Source organism: Microcebus murinus, chromosome 11 (genome assembly GCF_040939455.1).
Source record: "Microcebus murinus isolate Inina chromosome 11, M.murinus_Inina_mat1.0, whole genome shotgun sequence".
In the NCBI taxonomy this organism is placed as follows: Eukaryota; Metazoa; Chordata; class Mammalia; order Primates; family Cheirogaleidae; genus Microcebus; species Microcebus murinus.
In genome coordinates this window covers 90677975-90696275 of record NC_134114.1, presented here as the reverse complement: position 1 = coordinate 90696275, position 18301 = coordinate 90677975, and the positions used below count along the sequence as shown (strand labels likewise).

General features: G+C 37.1%; 1 protein-coding gene across 2 annotated transcripts in view; it reads right to left on the bottom strand.

Moving 5' to 3' along the window:
- Positions 1-5319: 5319 nt before the first annotated feature.
- Positions 5320-18301, bottom strand: part of HSD17B4 (hydroxysteroid 17-beta dehydrogenase 4) — a 79226-nt gene continuing 66244 nt past the window's right edge. For both annotated transcript variants that reach the window (XM_076008309.1, XM_076008310.1), the window contains exons 23-24: positions 12141-12268; positions 5320-5754 (exon numbers count right to left, since the gene is read on the bottom strand). In XM_076008309.1, coding sequence (XP_075864424.1) covers positions 5665-5754; positions 12141-12268 — 218 coding nt within the window. In that variant the 3' untranslated portion in view covers positions 5320-5664. The remainder of the gene's footprint in view (positions 5755-12140; positions 12269-18301) is intronic.

Here is an 18301-nt window from a genome sequence, read left to right as displayed (position 1 = left end):
TGAAAAAGGAGAGATCATAACAGATACCAAAGAAATACAAAACATTATATTTGACTATTATAAAAAACTATATGCCCCAAAACTACAGATCAAAGATGAAATGGACAAATTCTTGGATTCATACAACCTCCCTAAGATCATGCAGGAGGTAACAGAATTCCTAAACAGACCAATCTCAAGCTCAGAAATTGAAGCAGTAATTAAAAGCCTGCCCAAACAGAAAAGTCCTGGGCCAGATGGCTACACTTCAGAGTTCTACCAAACATACAAAGATGAACTCATACCTATATTACAGAAACTATTCCACACCATTGAGAAGGATGATGTCCTTCCTAACTCATTCTACGAAGCCAATATCACCTTGATACCAAAGCCAGGAAAGGACACAACAATAAAAGAAAATTACACACCAATATCCCTCATGAATACAGATGCAAAAATCCTAAATAAAATTTTAGCGAATATTATTCAGCAGCACATCAAAAAAATAATTCACCATTACCAGGTGGGCTTTATTCCAGAGATGCAAGGATGGTTCAACATACGCAAGTCTATAAATGCAATTCACTTCATAAATAAAATCAAGAACAAAGACCGGCCGGGCGCGGTGGCTCACGCCTGTAATCCTAGCACTCTGGGAGGCCGAGGCGGGCGGATTGCTCGAGGTTGGGAGTTCGAAACCATCCTGAGCGAGACCCCGTCTCTACTAAAAATAGAAAGAAATTAATTGACCAACTAAAAATATATATACAAAAAACTAGCCGGGCATGGTGGCACATGCCTGTAGTCCCAGCTACTTGGGAGGCTGAGGCAGGAGGATCGTTTGAGCCCAGGAGTTTGAGGTTGCTGTGAGCTAGGCTGACGCCATGGCACTCACTCTAGCCTGGGCAACAAAAGTGAGACTCTGTCTCAAAAAAAAAAAAAAAAAAAAGAACAAAGACCATATGATTCTGTCAATAGATGCAGAAAAAGCATTTGACAAAGTCCAACTCACCTTTATGATAAAAACTCTTAACAAAATAGGCATAGATGGCTCATACCTTAAACTTATCAAATCCATCTATGACAAACCCACTGCTAATATCATTCTAAACGGGGAAAAATTGAATTCTTTCCCCCTTCAATCCGGAACTAGACAAGGATGTCCACTATCTCCTCTCCTATTCAACATAGTGCTTGAAGTCCTAGTGATAGCAATCAGGCAGGAAAGGGGTATTAAGGGCATTCAAGTGGGGACAGATGAAAGCAAACTCTCGCTCTTCGCTGATGAGATGATATTATACCTAGAAAACTCCATGGACTCTTCCAAGAGACTCCTAGACTTGATAACCGAATTTGGTAAAGTTTCAGGTTATAAAATCAATATACACAAATCAGAAGCATTCATATATGCCAAGAACCATCAAGCAGAAATTCAAATCAAAAATGCAATACCCTTTACTATAGCCCCAAAGAAAATTAAATATCTAGGAGTATACTTAACGAAAGATACAAAAGATTTATACAAGGAGAACTATGAAACGCTAAAAAAAGAAATTGCAGAAGATTTAAACAAATGGAAAAATCTACCTTGTTCGTGGATTGGTAGAATCAATATAGTTAAAATGTCATTACCTAAAGTGATCTATAGAATCAATGCAATCCCCATCAAAATACCATCAGCATTCTTTACAGATGTAGAAAAAGTAATTCTTCACTTCGTATGGAACCAGAAAAAAACCTCGTATAGCCAAAGCAATAAATAAAAAGAACTGGGAGCCATCAGTCTACCTGACCTCAAGCTGCACTATAAAGCAATAATAGTTAAATCAGCCTGGTACTGGCACAAGAACAGAAGCATAGATATCTGGAATAGATCTGAGATACCAGAGATGAAACCATCAGTATACAGTAACCTAATGCTGGATAGAGCTGGAACCCATTCTACTAAGTGAAGTATCCCAAGAATGGAAAAACAAGCACCACATATACTCACCAGCAAACTGGTATTAACTGAGTAGCACCTAAGTGGACACATAGGAACTACAGTAATTGGGTATTGGGCGGGGGGGGGGGGGGGGGGGAGGGGGGGCAGGCATATACATACATAATGAGTGAGACGTGCACCGTTTGGGGATGGTCACACTTGAAGCTCAGACTTGTGGGGGAGGGAGGGCAAGGGCATTATTTGAAACCTTAAAATTTGTACTGCTATAATATGCTGAAATAAAAATAATAAAAAAAAAAAAACCATTTTCCTGAAAGGCACTCATACTTTCACAATTGTTTAAAGCAAATAAACAGTTTAAAATTTTGTTTTCTAAACCAGTGGCTCTCAACACCTGTGTTCAGCTTTTGTTCAGCTAGCAAACTAAGAATGGCTTTCACAATTTTACAAAGGCTTTTCTTAAAAAAAAAAAAAAGAATATGCCATGGAGACCACATGTGGCCCACAAAGCCTCATATATTTACTACCTGGCCTTTACAGAAAATGTTTGCCAATCTCTGATTTACCCATCGTTGTTCTTTGATGACACTCCTTTAACTCCCAGAGACTAAACTGTGTAGAGCTCTTCCCCCTCACGTGCATGACGCCAGAGATACTTTTTAGTCTGTTTTCTGGTTTCATTGTATGACTTCTTCCATGCTGCCTTCAAAAACTTCCCCCAGCCAATGCTCCCTGCAGTAACACACGGTTCTTTCCACTCATCTATTTTTCAATTCTTGTCAGCTATGGGCTCCGAAGTTATATAACGAAGCTTCTTATAAGATGGATTCTGGAAGAGGCTATAAACAGATCTCATATGAGTTAAATTTTGAATTTTAGTGCCTCAACATTTTACCATCTCAGGTATCTTTTTATTTTTTTAAGCTGCATTAAGCCTGATGTCTACATACCATCTAACTGGGCAATTTCAGCCAATATACTACATATAAATATGATGTTAATCTAGATTCATTTTTAGCTAAGACTTGTAATTTTTTTCTATTTTGCCTATTTATAGGTTTTAAAATAGGTTTTTTTCTCTCCTCTCTCCTCATAAATAGCTTAGTCCACATTGACCTAAAATGTTCTTCTTCAGAAAATCACTTCCCATAACTGTCAGCTTTTGAGGTTTCTCAACTTCAGAATTTCTCAGTGGAATTAGATAATCCTTTGCAATTTTGCTGTTTTATTTGTTGACCTAAAAGGAAAAAGTTAAAATGTTGGGATAGTATTTTTCAAATCTATTTCTCTCCTATGTGAAAATCAGCTTTCTCAGATTGCTTTAAAATATATCCAAAGTTCTGTGAGGACAGATTATTCTACCAGTGTTGAGAACATTTTCACATAGGTGACATGCTTAGAAGGCTTATGAATATAGTTTACCAGGTGATAGGGTAAAAAAGCAGTTTAGGAGAGTTAAAGAGTCTTGGGGTGGACGTTTGTGATTTGACTTCCCAATACTCCAAATTTCCTCCAATATCACACCTGGGTCGCTCTTAGGCTATGTGGCTTGGGTGGGGCTGATCCTATCATTGTAGACAAGAGGTAACAAAACAGGCCCTGGGACTGCTGCTAGCCACAGAAACGTGTGCTGCTGAGGTTGGCCTTTGGCTGCTATCTGGGAACTTAGATTTTGGAAAGTTTCCCACCATTCCCTCACCAAGTGGCTCTATGTGCCCTAAGTGCTTGCACAAACAACGTGGCTCATGCTGAACAGCTACTTTCCTTCTAGGAGTCTGGAATTTGTTATGTGCAGGGAGAGGAAGCCTATGTTAACACACTTCCAATAAAAACTTTGGACATCCTGGAGCCACTTGGTGTTTGGAAGAAAAAAAAAAACCTTGGAGCCTCTAATGAACTTCATGGGTAGTTAAAGGATATCACAAAAGACACAAATAGAAGTCAGAGAGATTAACATGCTCATTAAGAAGTTAATAAATTTCTTTCTGGAAGTTAAAAAAGAAGAGCTAAGGAGGATGGTGCATTCAACAATATAAAATATTACACGAGGGTTAAGGAGCATGAGGACTAGTAAGAAGTTCTCAAATCTGTATACAAGTGGCTCTCTGGCCTTTAAGAGTGACAGAGATGGATAAATAAAACATAACTCCCTTAATATAAGTTTTAAGCATCTAGGGTAATGTAATCAACACTTCTACACGTCTATGTAATCAACACTTTTCATTAATGAATGGTGGTGTTTATTTTAATATGCTTTTATATTTGAACACTAAGCTTTTCCAAACTTAATAGGAACAACAGCTATTTCGTACAATAAAAGATCAACATTAAAAGATTACTATTGCTTCTTTTAAAAATTCAATTGGCAAAACAACGCAATGGATCCTTCTACTATCCAGAATTCATGAGAGAAAGGCATAATTAGAACTATCTAACTTTATTCTATGCCTTCTACTTATTCTACTCATTCACTAAATCAGTAACATATTGAGTTCTACTATGTTCCATCACTGTTGTATTACAAGTTCCAATTTCTAAGATCTTCTCCTCTGGTCCCTAAATTCTACTTCCCTCAACCTACATTCTTCTTTCCTGAAATAAAACGCTATACTGAGCTCCCTAAAGCCCAGTTCAGGACTGAAGAACATACTCCCTCAGCTGCGGGGAAGATCATCCGCTGACTACAAGCATACTCCAGGAATCGTTCAGCTGCTTTGCCCAAGGTCCATAACGGATGACTACTTGCCTCGGGACAAATCTGAGCTTCAAATCTCCCCCAAAGATGGGTTCAGAGGTGTGGTAAGTGCATTGCAGCCTAATTTCTCCCTCTTCCCCTCCCTCTCCCCATCCCTGCTTCCCCTGACAAGCCTAGATCTGAAGAGCACTCCCAAATCAGCTTCCTGCTTATGAATCTCCATCTCAAAGTCAGCGTCCCTCCGGGAAGCCAGGCTGTAACGGCCACCCGCACACATTCTCCTCAGTTGTGCTGCGTGATTGAAACTTATTGCCAGACCCACTTATTGCTGGTCACCTCTGCAGCCAATCCATCAAAAGAGCATTTTCTAACACACTTCATCTGAGCTAAATGTGGGGGAAAATTGTGATATAGCAGTACTTGCTAGTGACTATCTTTATGATTTAAGACTATCTTTATGATCATGCAAGAATGCTGTACACTTGGTAGATTTATAAACATTGTATGAAAGTAAAGAATTTCCAGCAAAGGGGAAAGGAGAAGAAAGAAACATGTGGGAGCAAAAAGACTTTTCTCCTATCTTAAAGCAGAATACTATTATAACAAAATGTGAAAAATGAGTACATATATGGAAATTTATGTTAAAACATTGGAATACTAATAAATTGGAGAAACAGCAAATAATAAAGAAATGAAGTGTAGAAAGTATCAAAGTAGCTTTTATTCGTTTAATTTTTCTTTCAACTTATGAATGCTATCACAAATGCTATCACAAAAGTTTTTATTATGAAGATACAGATCTAAGAACAGAGGATAATTATGTGCTAGCTTATATACAGTTCCTCATAAAAATGATACATGAAAAATTAGTAGAAAATGAAAGTCTGAAAAGTTATCTGAAATCTGAAAATGTTAAGCAATTCCTTGGCATTTTAGTTTGATCACTTTTGCAGAATAATCAATCTTATTATTTCTGAATAATCTTATCTGGGTGAAGAGAGTATTTAATTATTCTATTTTTATTAATAGTGCAGTGTACCCTTCAGAGCTTGGCGTAGTCTTTAAGAATCATCTGAAGCTTCTGGCTCAGCATGATGTTCCCTCTGGCCTTCAGTCTACCACTAAAGAACGCCTGGAAGGAGAGGAAAGAGTGCCAACAGTTAGCATGTTACGTTTTATTTCTTTTTTTAAAAAGACCATTGTTCAGGCTGAATACAATTGAGTTAATAATTCTGGACAACAAAGGCAACTTTTATCTAGTAATGATAATGTAATGACAAAGATAGCATCTATATTCTTAGATATCTATGAAAAGCAAAAAAGATGATTTCTATATATCTTAGAAAACCATAGAGTAATTTATCTGAACTGACAGATCTGGGAGTTCTGTTTCAACCTATGCTTCTGGCTTTACTCTATGTTCTTACACGTGAATTTGACACCATATGAATAAAATGCTATCCTGTATTCCTAACAAAAAAAATATTCAATTCAGAACTTTTAAAAGCAGATTAAAAATATTTACTACATCTTCATGAAATAGAAAGCCATATAATGATAAAAGAAGATAATATAATTCTGTGGTGACTAGATCGTGGCTGTAGTATCAGAATGCCTGGGCTAACATCCAGGCTCCCACCACTTATTAGCAAGGTGAACTTGGACAAATTACTTAACCTCTCTGAGCTCCAGTCTCCACGTCTATAAGAAGGCATGACAACAGTACCTAATAAACACAACTTTGTTTTGTGAGTTAAATGAAACAATGTGTACAGCTTAGTGTTTGACATGTGATAAGAGCATATTAAGCTCATCATTATTACAAAACAAAAGGCTGGCTGGGCATGGTGGCTCACGCCTGTAATCCTAGCATTCTGGGAGGCCAAGGCGGGAAGATTGTTTGAGCTCAGGAGTTCAAGACAAGCCTGAGCTTGGGAGATGGGAGACCCCATCTCTACTATAAGTAGAAAGAAATTAGCCAAACAATAAAAAATTGAAAAAAATTATCCAGGCATGGTGGCGCGTGCCTGTATTCCCAGCTACCCGGGAGGCTGAGGCAAGAGGATAGGTTGAGCCCAGGAGTTTGAGGTTGCTGTGAGCTACGCTGATGCCACAGCATTCTAGCCCAGGCAAGAGTGAGACTGTCTCAAAAACAAAACAAAACAAAACAAAACAAAACAAAACAAAAGGCTGGCATGTTAAAACACTGAGTTTCTGTACTACCTCTGTATCAGACCTGATATAGAAACTTGAGCAAGTTGCTTAAGTTCTCCCTCAGTGAGAATTACCTATGAGTGAAATAAAAATAAATGATAGTTTTTATAGCTTATATAAAATATAAAGTAAAAGAAAGCCTCTAGCTTTTTAGCCAGATGGAAAACACAGTAATCTCCATATACACTTAGCATTATTAAGCAGCTCCACAAATATTATCACATTTAAAAATCACAGCCTTCAACTTGAATTTGTCACATCAGAAGTCCGTATCCCCATACAGATGAGAAAACTGAAGTTCAGAGCACTTCAATAACCTGCTCAAGGCCTCCGAGCCAGCAAGAGGTAGGGGCCAAGACTTAAAACTCAGGTGATCTTTGTTCAACAATGCCTCCTACTTGTGTTAACTTGCAGAAACTTAATCTCAGAAGCAAATCCTCATCAATTAGAGGAAAGGCAAAACCTTTTTATCCCAGAAATAATAAAGGAGAACTCATTCAATCAGGATCAAATGCTAGGTATTCAACTAGGAGACTGGAATTTCAAAACTAGCACTGCTTTTTACTGCGCAGTCACTGAAATGAGGCTCCGCTGTTCCTACAGGGAAAGAGTTAGTACTTAGACCAGCCTGCAGGGTACCAAAGTCTGAGAGAGAATTACAACTTAAAATAAGAACACCTAATTATCTGAAGTAAATATCAACATTTGATGGTTATTTTTGAGCAGAATTTTGTATATAAATCTTCCTATCTCTTTTTTTAGGCTATATCCCTAGAATAAGAATTACTGAATCATAACATTTATTAAATTAAGTTCTTAACATACTTCTGTATCACCACAGTTTCCAAATTGTGCACTCAATGCACTGGGCATCACAGCAAACTCACAGTGGCACTGTGGAATATTTAAAATTTGTGAGGGAAATACTGTCATAGCAGTTGAACACAACACAAAAAAAACTACTCTTGTGGTCGTGCGTGGTGGCTCATGCCGGTAATCCTAGCACTCTGGGAGGCCGAGGCGGGCGAATTGCTCGAGGTCAGCAGTTCGAAACCAGCCTGAGCAAGAGAGAGACCCTGTCTCTACTATAAATAGAAAGAAATTAATTGGCCAACTAATATATATAGAAAAAACATTAGCCAGGCATGGTGGCATATGCCTGTAGTCCCAGCTACTTGGGAGGCTGAGGCAGCAGGATTGCTTGAGCCCAAGAGTTTGAGGTTGCTGTGAGCTAGGCTGACGCCAACACTCACTCTAGCCTGGGCAACAAAGTGAGACTCTGTCTCAAAAAAAAAAAAAAAAAAAAAAAAAAAAACTACTCTTATTTGGACCTAACTACTTAAATGGAACCATTAGGTATTTGGATTAGCCTGGGAGTGCTATGCAAAAAGAAATGAGATTATAAATTGCCATAAAAGAAAAAAGTCTGGGAACTTTGAGCACTGTACTTTCCAGAAAAACTATACCAACTTTATATTCCCTCCAGCTACATGGGAATTCTCTTACCTCAACCTTTAAAATACTACTATTTTCTTAATTTTTGAAAATTTGAGGCAAAAATTACAACTTTAATTTGCATTTTTGGATACTGGGAAAAATTAAGTTTTTCTTACATATGTTAGTCATTTCTATTTCTTTCATTAATTACCGATTCATATCTTTTATCCACTTTTTCTACTGAGGTCATAGTGCTTTCCAGAACTTTTTATATATTAGTGATACCAACGTACTATGTTTCATCATCTTCTTTATTTTCTTCCCCAGGTTTATGGGAATATTTTATGGAGTCTGACATGCAGAAGTTTCTAACTTCTACATAGCATGAACTACTGCTATTGAGCTTGTGTTCCTGACTTCTACACTTGCTTTAATCAACTCAAGTATTAATTGGGTTATCTACAGTATGCCAGGCAATATTCTAGGCTAGAGAATAGACATGTGTCCCTGTTCTCGTGGAGCTAACATTAAAGTATGAGTCAAAAAATAAAATGTAAACAAATAATTAAGGCCTCTTATAAATGTTATGAAGGGCCAGACACAGTGGCTAATGCCTCTAATCCTAGCACTTTGGGAGGCTAAGGCATGAGGATTGCTTGAGGCCAGCCAGCCTGAGCAACATAGTAAGACCCTAGCTCTCTGAAAAATAAAAAGTTAGCCAGGTGTGTGCCTGTAGTCCCTAGCTACCTGGGAGGTTGAAGTAGGAGGACCACTTGAGCTGAGGAGTTTGAGGCTACAAGTGAGCTGTGATCACGCCACTGTACTCCAGCCTGCACAACAGAGTGACCCTCTGTCTCAAAAACAAAGCAAAACAAAAAATGCTATGAAGGAGAAAACAGGAGGCTATTAGAATATAACAAGAAGGAACTGTTAGTGAGTAGTCAGGGATGAGCAAGGGAGGAGGAACAGAAAAGTTAGTCAACTGGCTCAAACAAACAGCCCTTGACAGAACAGACCTGAGGAGAAACACAGAGCCATTAACGTCCCAGCATTGCGCAGGTTCAAAGTGACCTTTCCCCTAATGTATCACAACTGTAGTAAGTTAACATTGTGGTTTTGACTCGGCCTGTGGGACAAACAGGGGAACCCTGAGTTCCCCTTCTTTGACTGCCCAGCCTTCTTTGACTTCAACAAATACAAATGGCAACTGCTCAGGGTTGGGGCAGTTGTTCTTTCAGAGCCTGCCCACGCCCTTTCCTGGGAGTGTACTTCCGCTTCTGCACAGCCTTCCCTGAGCCTGTCCGCTTTCTCTCAATACACTTGCCAGTCGCTGGGTGGTAAGTGCGTCCTGAGGAACCTGTACACTGGTGACAGAACTACTTTGGGTGAAATGAAGCCAGCCGAGCAAAAAACTGGGGTGGGGGGATTCCAGAAAAGAAAAACATATAGACACTGAAGGAGTCAAAGCTGGAGGGAAGGAACTGAGAAAAAGGACAAAGCAACAAGAATGAGCATTATAGGTGTGAGGCATATGGTGTGGGATGACGCTGGGAAGATGAGCAAGGGAAGTATCACATATGACATGGTAACAAGTAGACTGGACTGTATCCAAGTACAAAAGGAAATCTTGGAAGTTTTCCTCCGGTGGGATGAACTACCATCTGATTTAGATTTTTAAAGTATCCTGTGTGGAGAACAGATGAGATGGGCGAGGAGAGCTGGAAGAAGACAGACAGACCAGTCAAGAAGCTGTTGTAATAAGCCAGGTGAGAAATGATGGAGGCTTATATCACAGCGATATCTCTAGAGATGAAGAGAATAGGATGAATTCAAGATATATCCTGGAGAAAGATCAGGCAGGAGTAGGGATGAAAAGGATATAGAGGGATAGAAGGAACCTAAGAAAATTCTTACATGTCTGGCCTTAATAATTTGGGTAGATAAATGGTGCCACTTACTGAGAGGATGAGAACAGGGGAGAAAATTAAATCCCAAGTTCTATATTGAACATAGTAAGTTTGAGATGCCAGTAAGATGCCCATCAGAGAGGTCAAGTAGGGAGGTGGTTATATCACTCTGGAGCTCAGAGAAGACTAAGCGAGATATTGAAATATGAGAGATGTCAGATAGCCCAATGGCTTCCTATCACACGCAATAAGATCTATTGCCAAAATCTTCAAGGCCCTGTGTCATCTAGCCTTTCTTATCTCACTCCTTACCACTCTCCTCATTGTTCATTTTATCAGCCTCACTGGTTTCAGTTACACTCAGATAAGCCAAGTTACTCTTGCCTGAAGCCCATGTACTAGTTATTTCCTTAGCTTCATGCATCATTCCCTTACTTTATTCAAGTCTCTCTAAGGCCCTTTCAGGTATTTTAAACCTATCTATAATAGTTCCACTACCCTGTCACACTAACCCAAGTGCTGGCAAACTACGACCTGAGGGCCAGATCTAGTCTGCTGCCTGCTTTTGTAAATGAAGTTTTATGGGAACAGTCATACCCAACTGTTTACATATTATCTATGGCTACTTTAATGCTACAATGCCAAAGTTGAATAGCTGTAAGAGACCACCTTGCCCACAAAGCCTAGAATATTTACTATGTTACCCTTTACGAAATAAGTTTGCCTTATTTTTATTCATAGCTGAAATTATATTTCTTTCCTATTAGTACTCTAGAACTACACTCCACACAATAGAGGCATTGTCTTGTTCAGCCAATACCCAGAACCTGAATCAGAGTAAGTACTAAATAAATTCCTGGGAAGGAATAAACAGAGGGCTCACTGGGTGCCAAGCACTATAACAAACTCTCCACATATGTTATCATATTGAATTCCCATAATAATCCTTTGGGATCATTACAATTATTATATTCATTTTGCACATGAGAAAATTGAGGCTTTGAGATTAAGTGACAAAGATTCAAATAGATTTATCTGATGCCAAAGACCATATTTTTAACCACTATCCTACTTTATAATTCTTTATAAATTAGTCTATCTAGAAAAATAGTATATTTCTTCATTTATTTAAATTACTTCATTTCTTGTAAAGTTGTATAATTTTCTTCAAATAAACACTGTACTTTTCTTGTCAGGATAGTAACTGATACTGTGGATTGTAACTATAAACAAAGGTATTTCATTATATCTTCTAGTTCGTTTTGCTTCTATTAATATGTAAAAGCTATTTTTAAACATCTGTGTATTCAACCATTTGTTTGAATTCCTTCATTCTAAAATACCATTGATTCTTCTGGGATTTCTAGCTACATAATCATGAATTGAAAATAACAAGTTTTTCTTCTCCACTAAAATTGCAACATCAATTAATTTTGTGCATTTGTGGATTGGTTGAAAGTTTCAGAATAATATTAACTAATAATGGTCAGAAAAGGCATTCTTATCTTAACTGTAATTTTCCACTGAAATACCTCTAAATGTTTCATCTTAAGTAAGACTCTGGCTGCTATGTTAAAATATCCATTTCAATTTTCAATGAGTTAGTTCTTAATCTTATAAATTGGGAATAAATGTCTAATTTTGTGCAATATATACTAATATCATATGGTTTTTTACCTTTGAACAAATGACAGAATATATTAAAAAGCCTAGATGTGGACTTTGTATTATTTTACTATATGCTGAAGAATTTCACCCAAAAATTGTTTTAAAAAGTGTCAGCTGAAACTCAATTAAAAAAATATATGATCTGTGAACCAGAATATTGGTGCCAACTCTGTCTTTTTCAGAGTTGTAAGGAATCCATCTGATACATCAGAATTTAGGAATCAGCTCAAAAACTGCAATTGTCAAATAGGAAGCAATGATGATAAACAAATGAACGTTTTGAGAATGTTACCTTCTGAGGGTCAAGCTTGCCCAGGACTACCTCCATGAAATCTTCATCTGAAAGTATGATGGTTGTATCAGCAGAGCCTTTTGCAGGACCTTGGTACACTTTTCCAGAATCATTTTTCAGGTCAATAGCTGGGAAAAAATAGGAAGAAACCAATGCATATCATTTTTTCCTCACGATATAAGGGTAAAATAAAGCAATCAAAATGCAGACATTTTTATAGTTTCAAATATGATGTGGTAATTATTCTATCTATAGATTATACCTTATCCATCATTTAGAAAAATACAAAATACAGAAATACAAGAATACGGAAATTTGGGGTAAAGGAGAGAACTTCTAATTCTGTAGTGACCCAGGGCATGGTCTGTGACATGTCTCCTATGGGAGAATCACCTACCACCATCACCTTGAGTTTAGATCACCTGTAAATTCATGGCTAATCTTACTGTAAAAAGGAAGAAATAGATGGTATTCATTTTCTTTTAGTGGCAGAATGTATTTTAAATATTAAATAATATTTTATTAATGATTTAGCTCTGTATTTATATAATCATTAAGGCTTTGAAAGAGTTCATAACAATTTGTTATACTTTCCAGAATTTAATGGGGGGAGGAGTGAGGTAATAGATGAGAATATGGCATTTGAAAACTTGGGACTCTGTGAAGGTCTTAGGCTATATAACTTATAAATCACAAAGGGCTACTATAGGAGAAAGAAGGAGCTATTTTTGTTTATGCCCCTTTCTCTTAAGATTAGACGATAAACATTGTATGGGGAGGGGCATGCCTCTAATCCCGGCTTGAGTGAGGCAAAGTCATAACATGTAACCAAAATGTTTGTACCCCCATAATATCCTGAAATAAAAAGAAAAGAAAAAAAAGATGAGAAGGTCTTTGCTGGTACAGACATGTCATATCTTCATATCCCCTACACTTCCTTGAAGAGAAAGTATTTAGGAAATATTAGTTAAATGGATGATTAGAAAATCACACAAAAGAAGGATCTCTACCAAAAAAGTAAAATGTAAAATAATAATAATATCAACCAAAAAAGAAAAACTTAGATTTAAAAAAAAAAAATCACACCAAGGACACAATGCCAAAAATGTATAAACTAAATCTAATCATGAAAAAAAAATCAAATAAGGCCGGGCGCTGTGGCTCACGCCTGTAATCCTAGCTCTTGGGAGGCCGAGGCGGGCGGATTGCACAAGGTCAGGAGTTCAAAACCAGCCTGAGCAAGAGCGAGACCCCGTCTCTACTATAAATAGAAAGAAATTAATTGGCCAACTGATATATATATAAAAAATTAGCTAGGCATGGTGGCGCATGCCTGTAGTCCCAGCTACTCGGGAGGCTGAGGCAGGAGGATCACTCGAGCCCAGGAGTTTGAGGTTGCTGTGAGCTAGGCTGACGCCACGGCACTCACTCTAGCCTGGACAACAAAGTGAGACTCTGTCTCAAAAAAAAAAAAAAAAAAAAAAAAAAAAAAAAAAAAAATCAAATAAATACAAACTGAGGAACATTCTACAAAATAGCTGGACTCTACAGTCTTTAGATATGTCAAGGTCACGAAAAACAAAGACAGATTGAAGAACTCATGCAGATTAAAGCACACTAAAGAGACCTAATAATTAAACGCAATGTATGATATCAGATTGGAACCTACTCAGTTCTTTTTCTTTCTTCATTTCTATTATTGTTACTCTTACCATTATTATTCTTTTGCTATAAAGGACATTATTAGGATAATTAGTGAAATATTAATAAGGTCTATAGATAGATAAAAGTACTGCATCAATGTTAATTTCCTGATATTGATCATTGTTCTAGGAATAGATTAAGAGAACATCTTTATTCTTAGAAAATACTAGCAAAGTAGCCTTTTTGAGATAAAGGAACATCATGCCTGCAAGTTACTAAAATGCTTCAGAAAAACAAAAATAGCATGATGAAAATAGTAAAGAAATGGGATAAAACTTTAACAATTTGGGGAAATTGGGTGAAGGACATAAGTTCTCTGTACGATTTTTGAAACTTTTCTTTTAGTCTGAAATTATTTCAAACAAAAAATATAAAAATATGTTATTAAGGTAAATAACACACCTGGAAAATGGAAAGCCACAACTGTTTTAAGCAATTTTTAAAAGGTGCTTTTGTATGTACTTTTGAAGAGTAAATGCACACAAGCAAGCAGTCAGGAGCTACTGCTGGTAAGACAGAAAGCGGTTACTGTTGCTAAGGAATAGAGAGTGACTCTGAAGCAGACACCTCTCCAACAAACAGGCCCCCATCCCTGACTGGAGAGCATATTTCTTTTCAAAGGTCATCTTTCCAGACTTTTATTAAATATATAACATAGTCATTTGGATCCCAAATCAAAATTTGAAACCCACACCCTTAAGATTTAGCTTATATCCAAATTGAGAAGCCTAAATTGTAATCTGGTTTCACCGCTAGAAGATGAGCACCAACCCCGGAGTTCAAACATTCAAAAGATTACAAGGTATCCTCACAAATGAATGTATTCTGATCTGAAAAAAAAAATGCCATTTCCCAAATCTCCATACATTCCTCCATATTGTAGCAAATTTCTAAGATTCATAATAGATGACCTCTAACATTCAAAGAACATCCCCATTGTCATATAGCACATAATGGATGCCTGGAATTAGTGCAGATTTGTAGACTTAGCACTACAGAATTAATTACAGTATGTATTTTTTAAAACCCAACTCATGTTATTACTTAACAATATGCAAAAAAATACAAATTGTATATGTATAGTCTTACTACGTAAATGTAAATTCTGCTTATATCCCTATAATGGAAAAGACTACAAATATGTGAAACGAAACCAAATTTAAATTTAGTAGGAAAACAACCAGATTGTTCAATGTCAACCAGCTTAAACCTACATCCTAAGGAAACCAAAACATATTTTTGCTCAGCAACATTGTGTTTAGTACACAGAAATAAATCTTTGTAAAAAGTGTAGTAGCATGGCTATTTTATAGATATTAGACACATATGAACAACAAACTGATTCCCATTTTGGAAGCATGGGATTGTGTTTGTGCCTAGATTTATAATAAATTGCATATTTAAAACCTGTGGGCCAAATTCTAAAATGTTCGTTTTGTTTAAGACAAATGGAAATACTAGAGCCATTATTCTAAAGCGAACAGGAACAGCAGACAGATAATCCTCCAGGACCCATAAAGATCCTCCTTCCATTTTCTTCCTACATGCCACAAAGCAGGGTGGCAAAGCTAATGTTATTAGTTTCACCTCCTAATTCCTCCAATACGGGTTCCAACGCTCTGCCTCCAGCTGTAAATTTACCTCTAAGTACCAGCCCATAGTTTCTACCATCTAGTCCAGAGATCTTGGTCTACACTTTTGGCACTACAGCTCATCACCTTCTCTCCTAAATCTCCCTCCTCTCCTGTTTTGCCTTCTAGTAATAAAATCAACATCCTCAAGGACACAGGTTCAAATCCTTAGCATTAGTTTTAGGTTTTGACTCTTTCTCGTTTCTCCTGTTTTTCAGACATAATCGGTAGCCAAGTCTGTCAATTCTATGTTCTGTGTAGGCCCTCTCCTTTCCATTATTATGATTACCTTAATTTAGGTCTTTCTCGCACTCTGCAATGCAACAAACTTTGTTTCCTCAATCCTAGTGTTTCAATTTTCCTGACATACCACTTCTAATATTTATGGCCATGGATAAATATGCCATCCTATGCCTTCATATTGCAGTCCCCAACCTAGCATAGAACTTGGTACATCATTAAATACTCAAATATTTGTTGGATGAACCAATTCTCTCATTCTCTGAAAGCCAAGAGCACCTTTTCCATGTCTCTTATTACTTGTGTTCTGTAACAATTGTTTATATGCATGTACAGGTAGGTACACAATTCCTCATATGAAGTGCTTCAGGCTGTGTGTGTTTAGAGCATGGAATCAAATTTCAGGAAGAAAATATGATACATAAAATACGTATGATATACTAGAAAAGATCACCAATGGTGCAACACTCTAAAAACAAATATATTACTTCTATACTTGACTAATTCACAATAGGTGTGTTAAAGAAAATTAATAGCATCATGTAAGTTTAGGTCAGGTTTTGCTACCAATGAGTTATGAGAAAAAAACTTTTCATTTTTAGAGCTTTTTGGTTCCTGGAGTTTCATACAAGAGTAACTATGTTTTAATTTTCAGGAGCAGACTATTCTGTAGGCCATATAAAGCCTTTGATTCTTTATCTTCTTTATGCCTTTATGTCATCTTTCATTTTCTCTGAATTTTTACTGTTGCTTAGAATAACAGAATAGGATCCAAAGGATTTACTAGAACAATTTTGGCTGGTTTTTAGGAATTAATAGTAATAAATATTGTAAAACATGTTGGTTAATTATAAAATGTTTTAATTGTATCATTGTTCCTGCATATTCCACTCATACTAAATAAAAAATAAATGTCACTATCCAAAAAATAAACCTATTATTTTAATAGAAGGTAAGGTATCAATTTCAGTACTTTTTTAAAAAGGCATCCATACTATTCCATCTAAAACTATCCTTTCTACATGGCTTTTAGCACTTGATCAACATGTACAGAATCGGGCTAATTAATGTGTTGTAGTCCTAGCAGAAACTGGAAATAGGCAAGTTAAGGTTAAGCCTTAATTTCTCAACGTTAACCCTAAGGCCAAGTGAAAGAAAACATACAATTAGTATATAAATGACCATTACAGTAAGATGACTGACAAGCAACACACTCTGCTCAAAAGGAATTCAGAGACATTTTTCCATCTCCTATTCATTTTTACCTTTTCAACATAATCAAAGAAACCCTAGAAAAATAAAAAGTCAAAGGATAACCTTTATTCAAAAGAGTAAAACACCTGAAGGCATAGGAAATTGGAAAAAACTATTCAAATACGTCCAGACATTCAATTCCATTTTGGAGTAATAAAAAGACACAGACAACAGAATTTCATTATTAATATCTATTATAATAGCAAGAACAGGGGTTAGATATTAATAATGAAATAAGAAAGATAGGCTTAACTGTGACCTCTAGCTACATACTTAAGGAAGCACTATCTATGGGTCATAATGCTTTTATTAATCAATTCTAAAATAATGATCATAATTCATGATCAAAAAACTGTCCCTGGAGGCAGAAATCAGAAGATACAAGTGAGTATTCCAAGAAGATAACGGCTTCCTTCCTAAAAGCACCTCAGTGAGGCCCTCCCTCTGACTTCCTATGTAAACCAGGAGGCTACACCTCTCAGGTCCACCCTCTTGGTACACAAAGAGAAGGCAGGGCTCTCTAGCCTCTCTCAGATCAAATCAGCCCAGCAAGGACACACTGTCCCTCACCCAAGCAGCCCTCCTCCTCCTAGATCACCATGCCTGATAGGCTTCAGAGGGGACCAATCTCAAAAGACACATTTATGACTACTCCTCCTCTTCCACAGCCAAAACCAACACTGACCTGGCACTGACATCAAAACCCTCCTAATTCTCTCTAGACCCAGACTAATTCAGTTTGAAAAGACACACACACACACACACACACACACACACACACACACACACATTCTCTGTCTCTACCCAGAGACGTATTGTTTTTGTCATTGTCGTTGTGTGCATGGCAGACTGGGAGAGGGAATAGGGAAGATGGGCATGCCCAGGATCTTTGGACTGGAATGTGCCTTCCAGTCTACTGAGCCCAAACCCCTCAGTTCCCAGACTTGCTCAAGGTCAGTCACCTGAGCAATGCCAGTGACACCTGGGCCCAGTCACGGTGAACTGAGGTGTTCAGTCCTGTTCTCTATATCCAGTTTCTAGTCTATCATGATGTGAACAATGTTGGGACAACTTAACAACACTTTAAACTACAAAATATTGAGTAAATAAGAGTTTAGCAAAACATTTTAAAAACTGCTTGTGAAAAAAAAAAATTAGGTATTCGCTAAGCCAAAGTATTTAATCATTTATTTTATGTCATTAAGCACAATGGTGCAAAACAGAAATGCCAACATAGAATCATCTTCTAAGATACCATAAGTCAAAAGTCTTAGATAGTTTCTATGGCTGTCAGCTACTATGATTTATCTCAGTGACACAAGGATGGAGAAA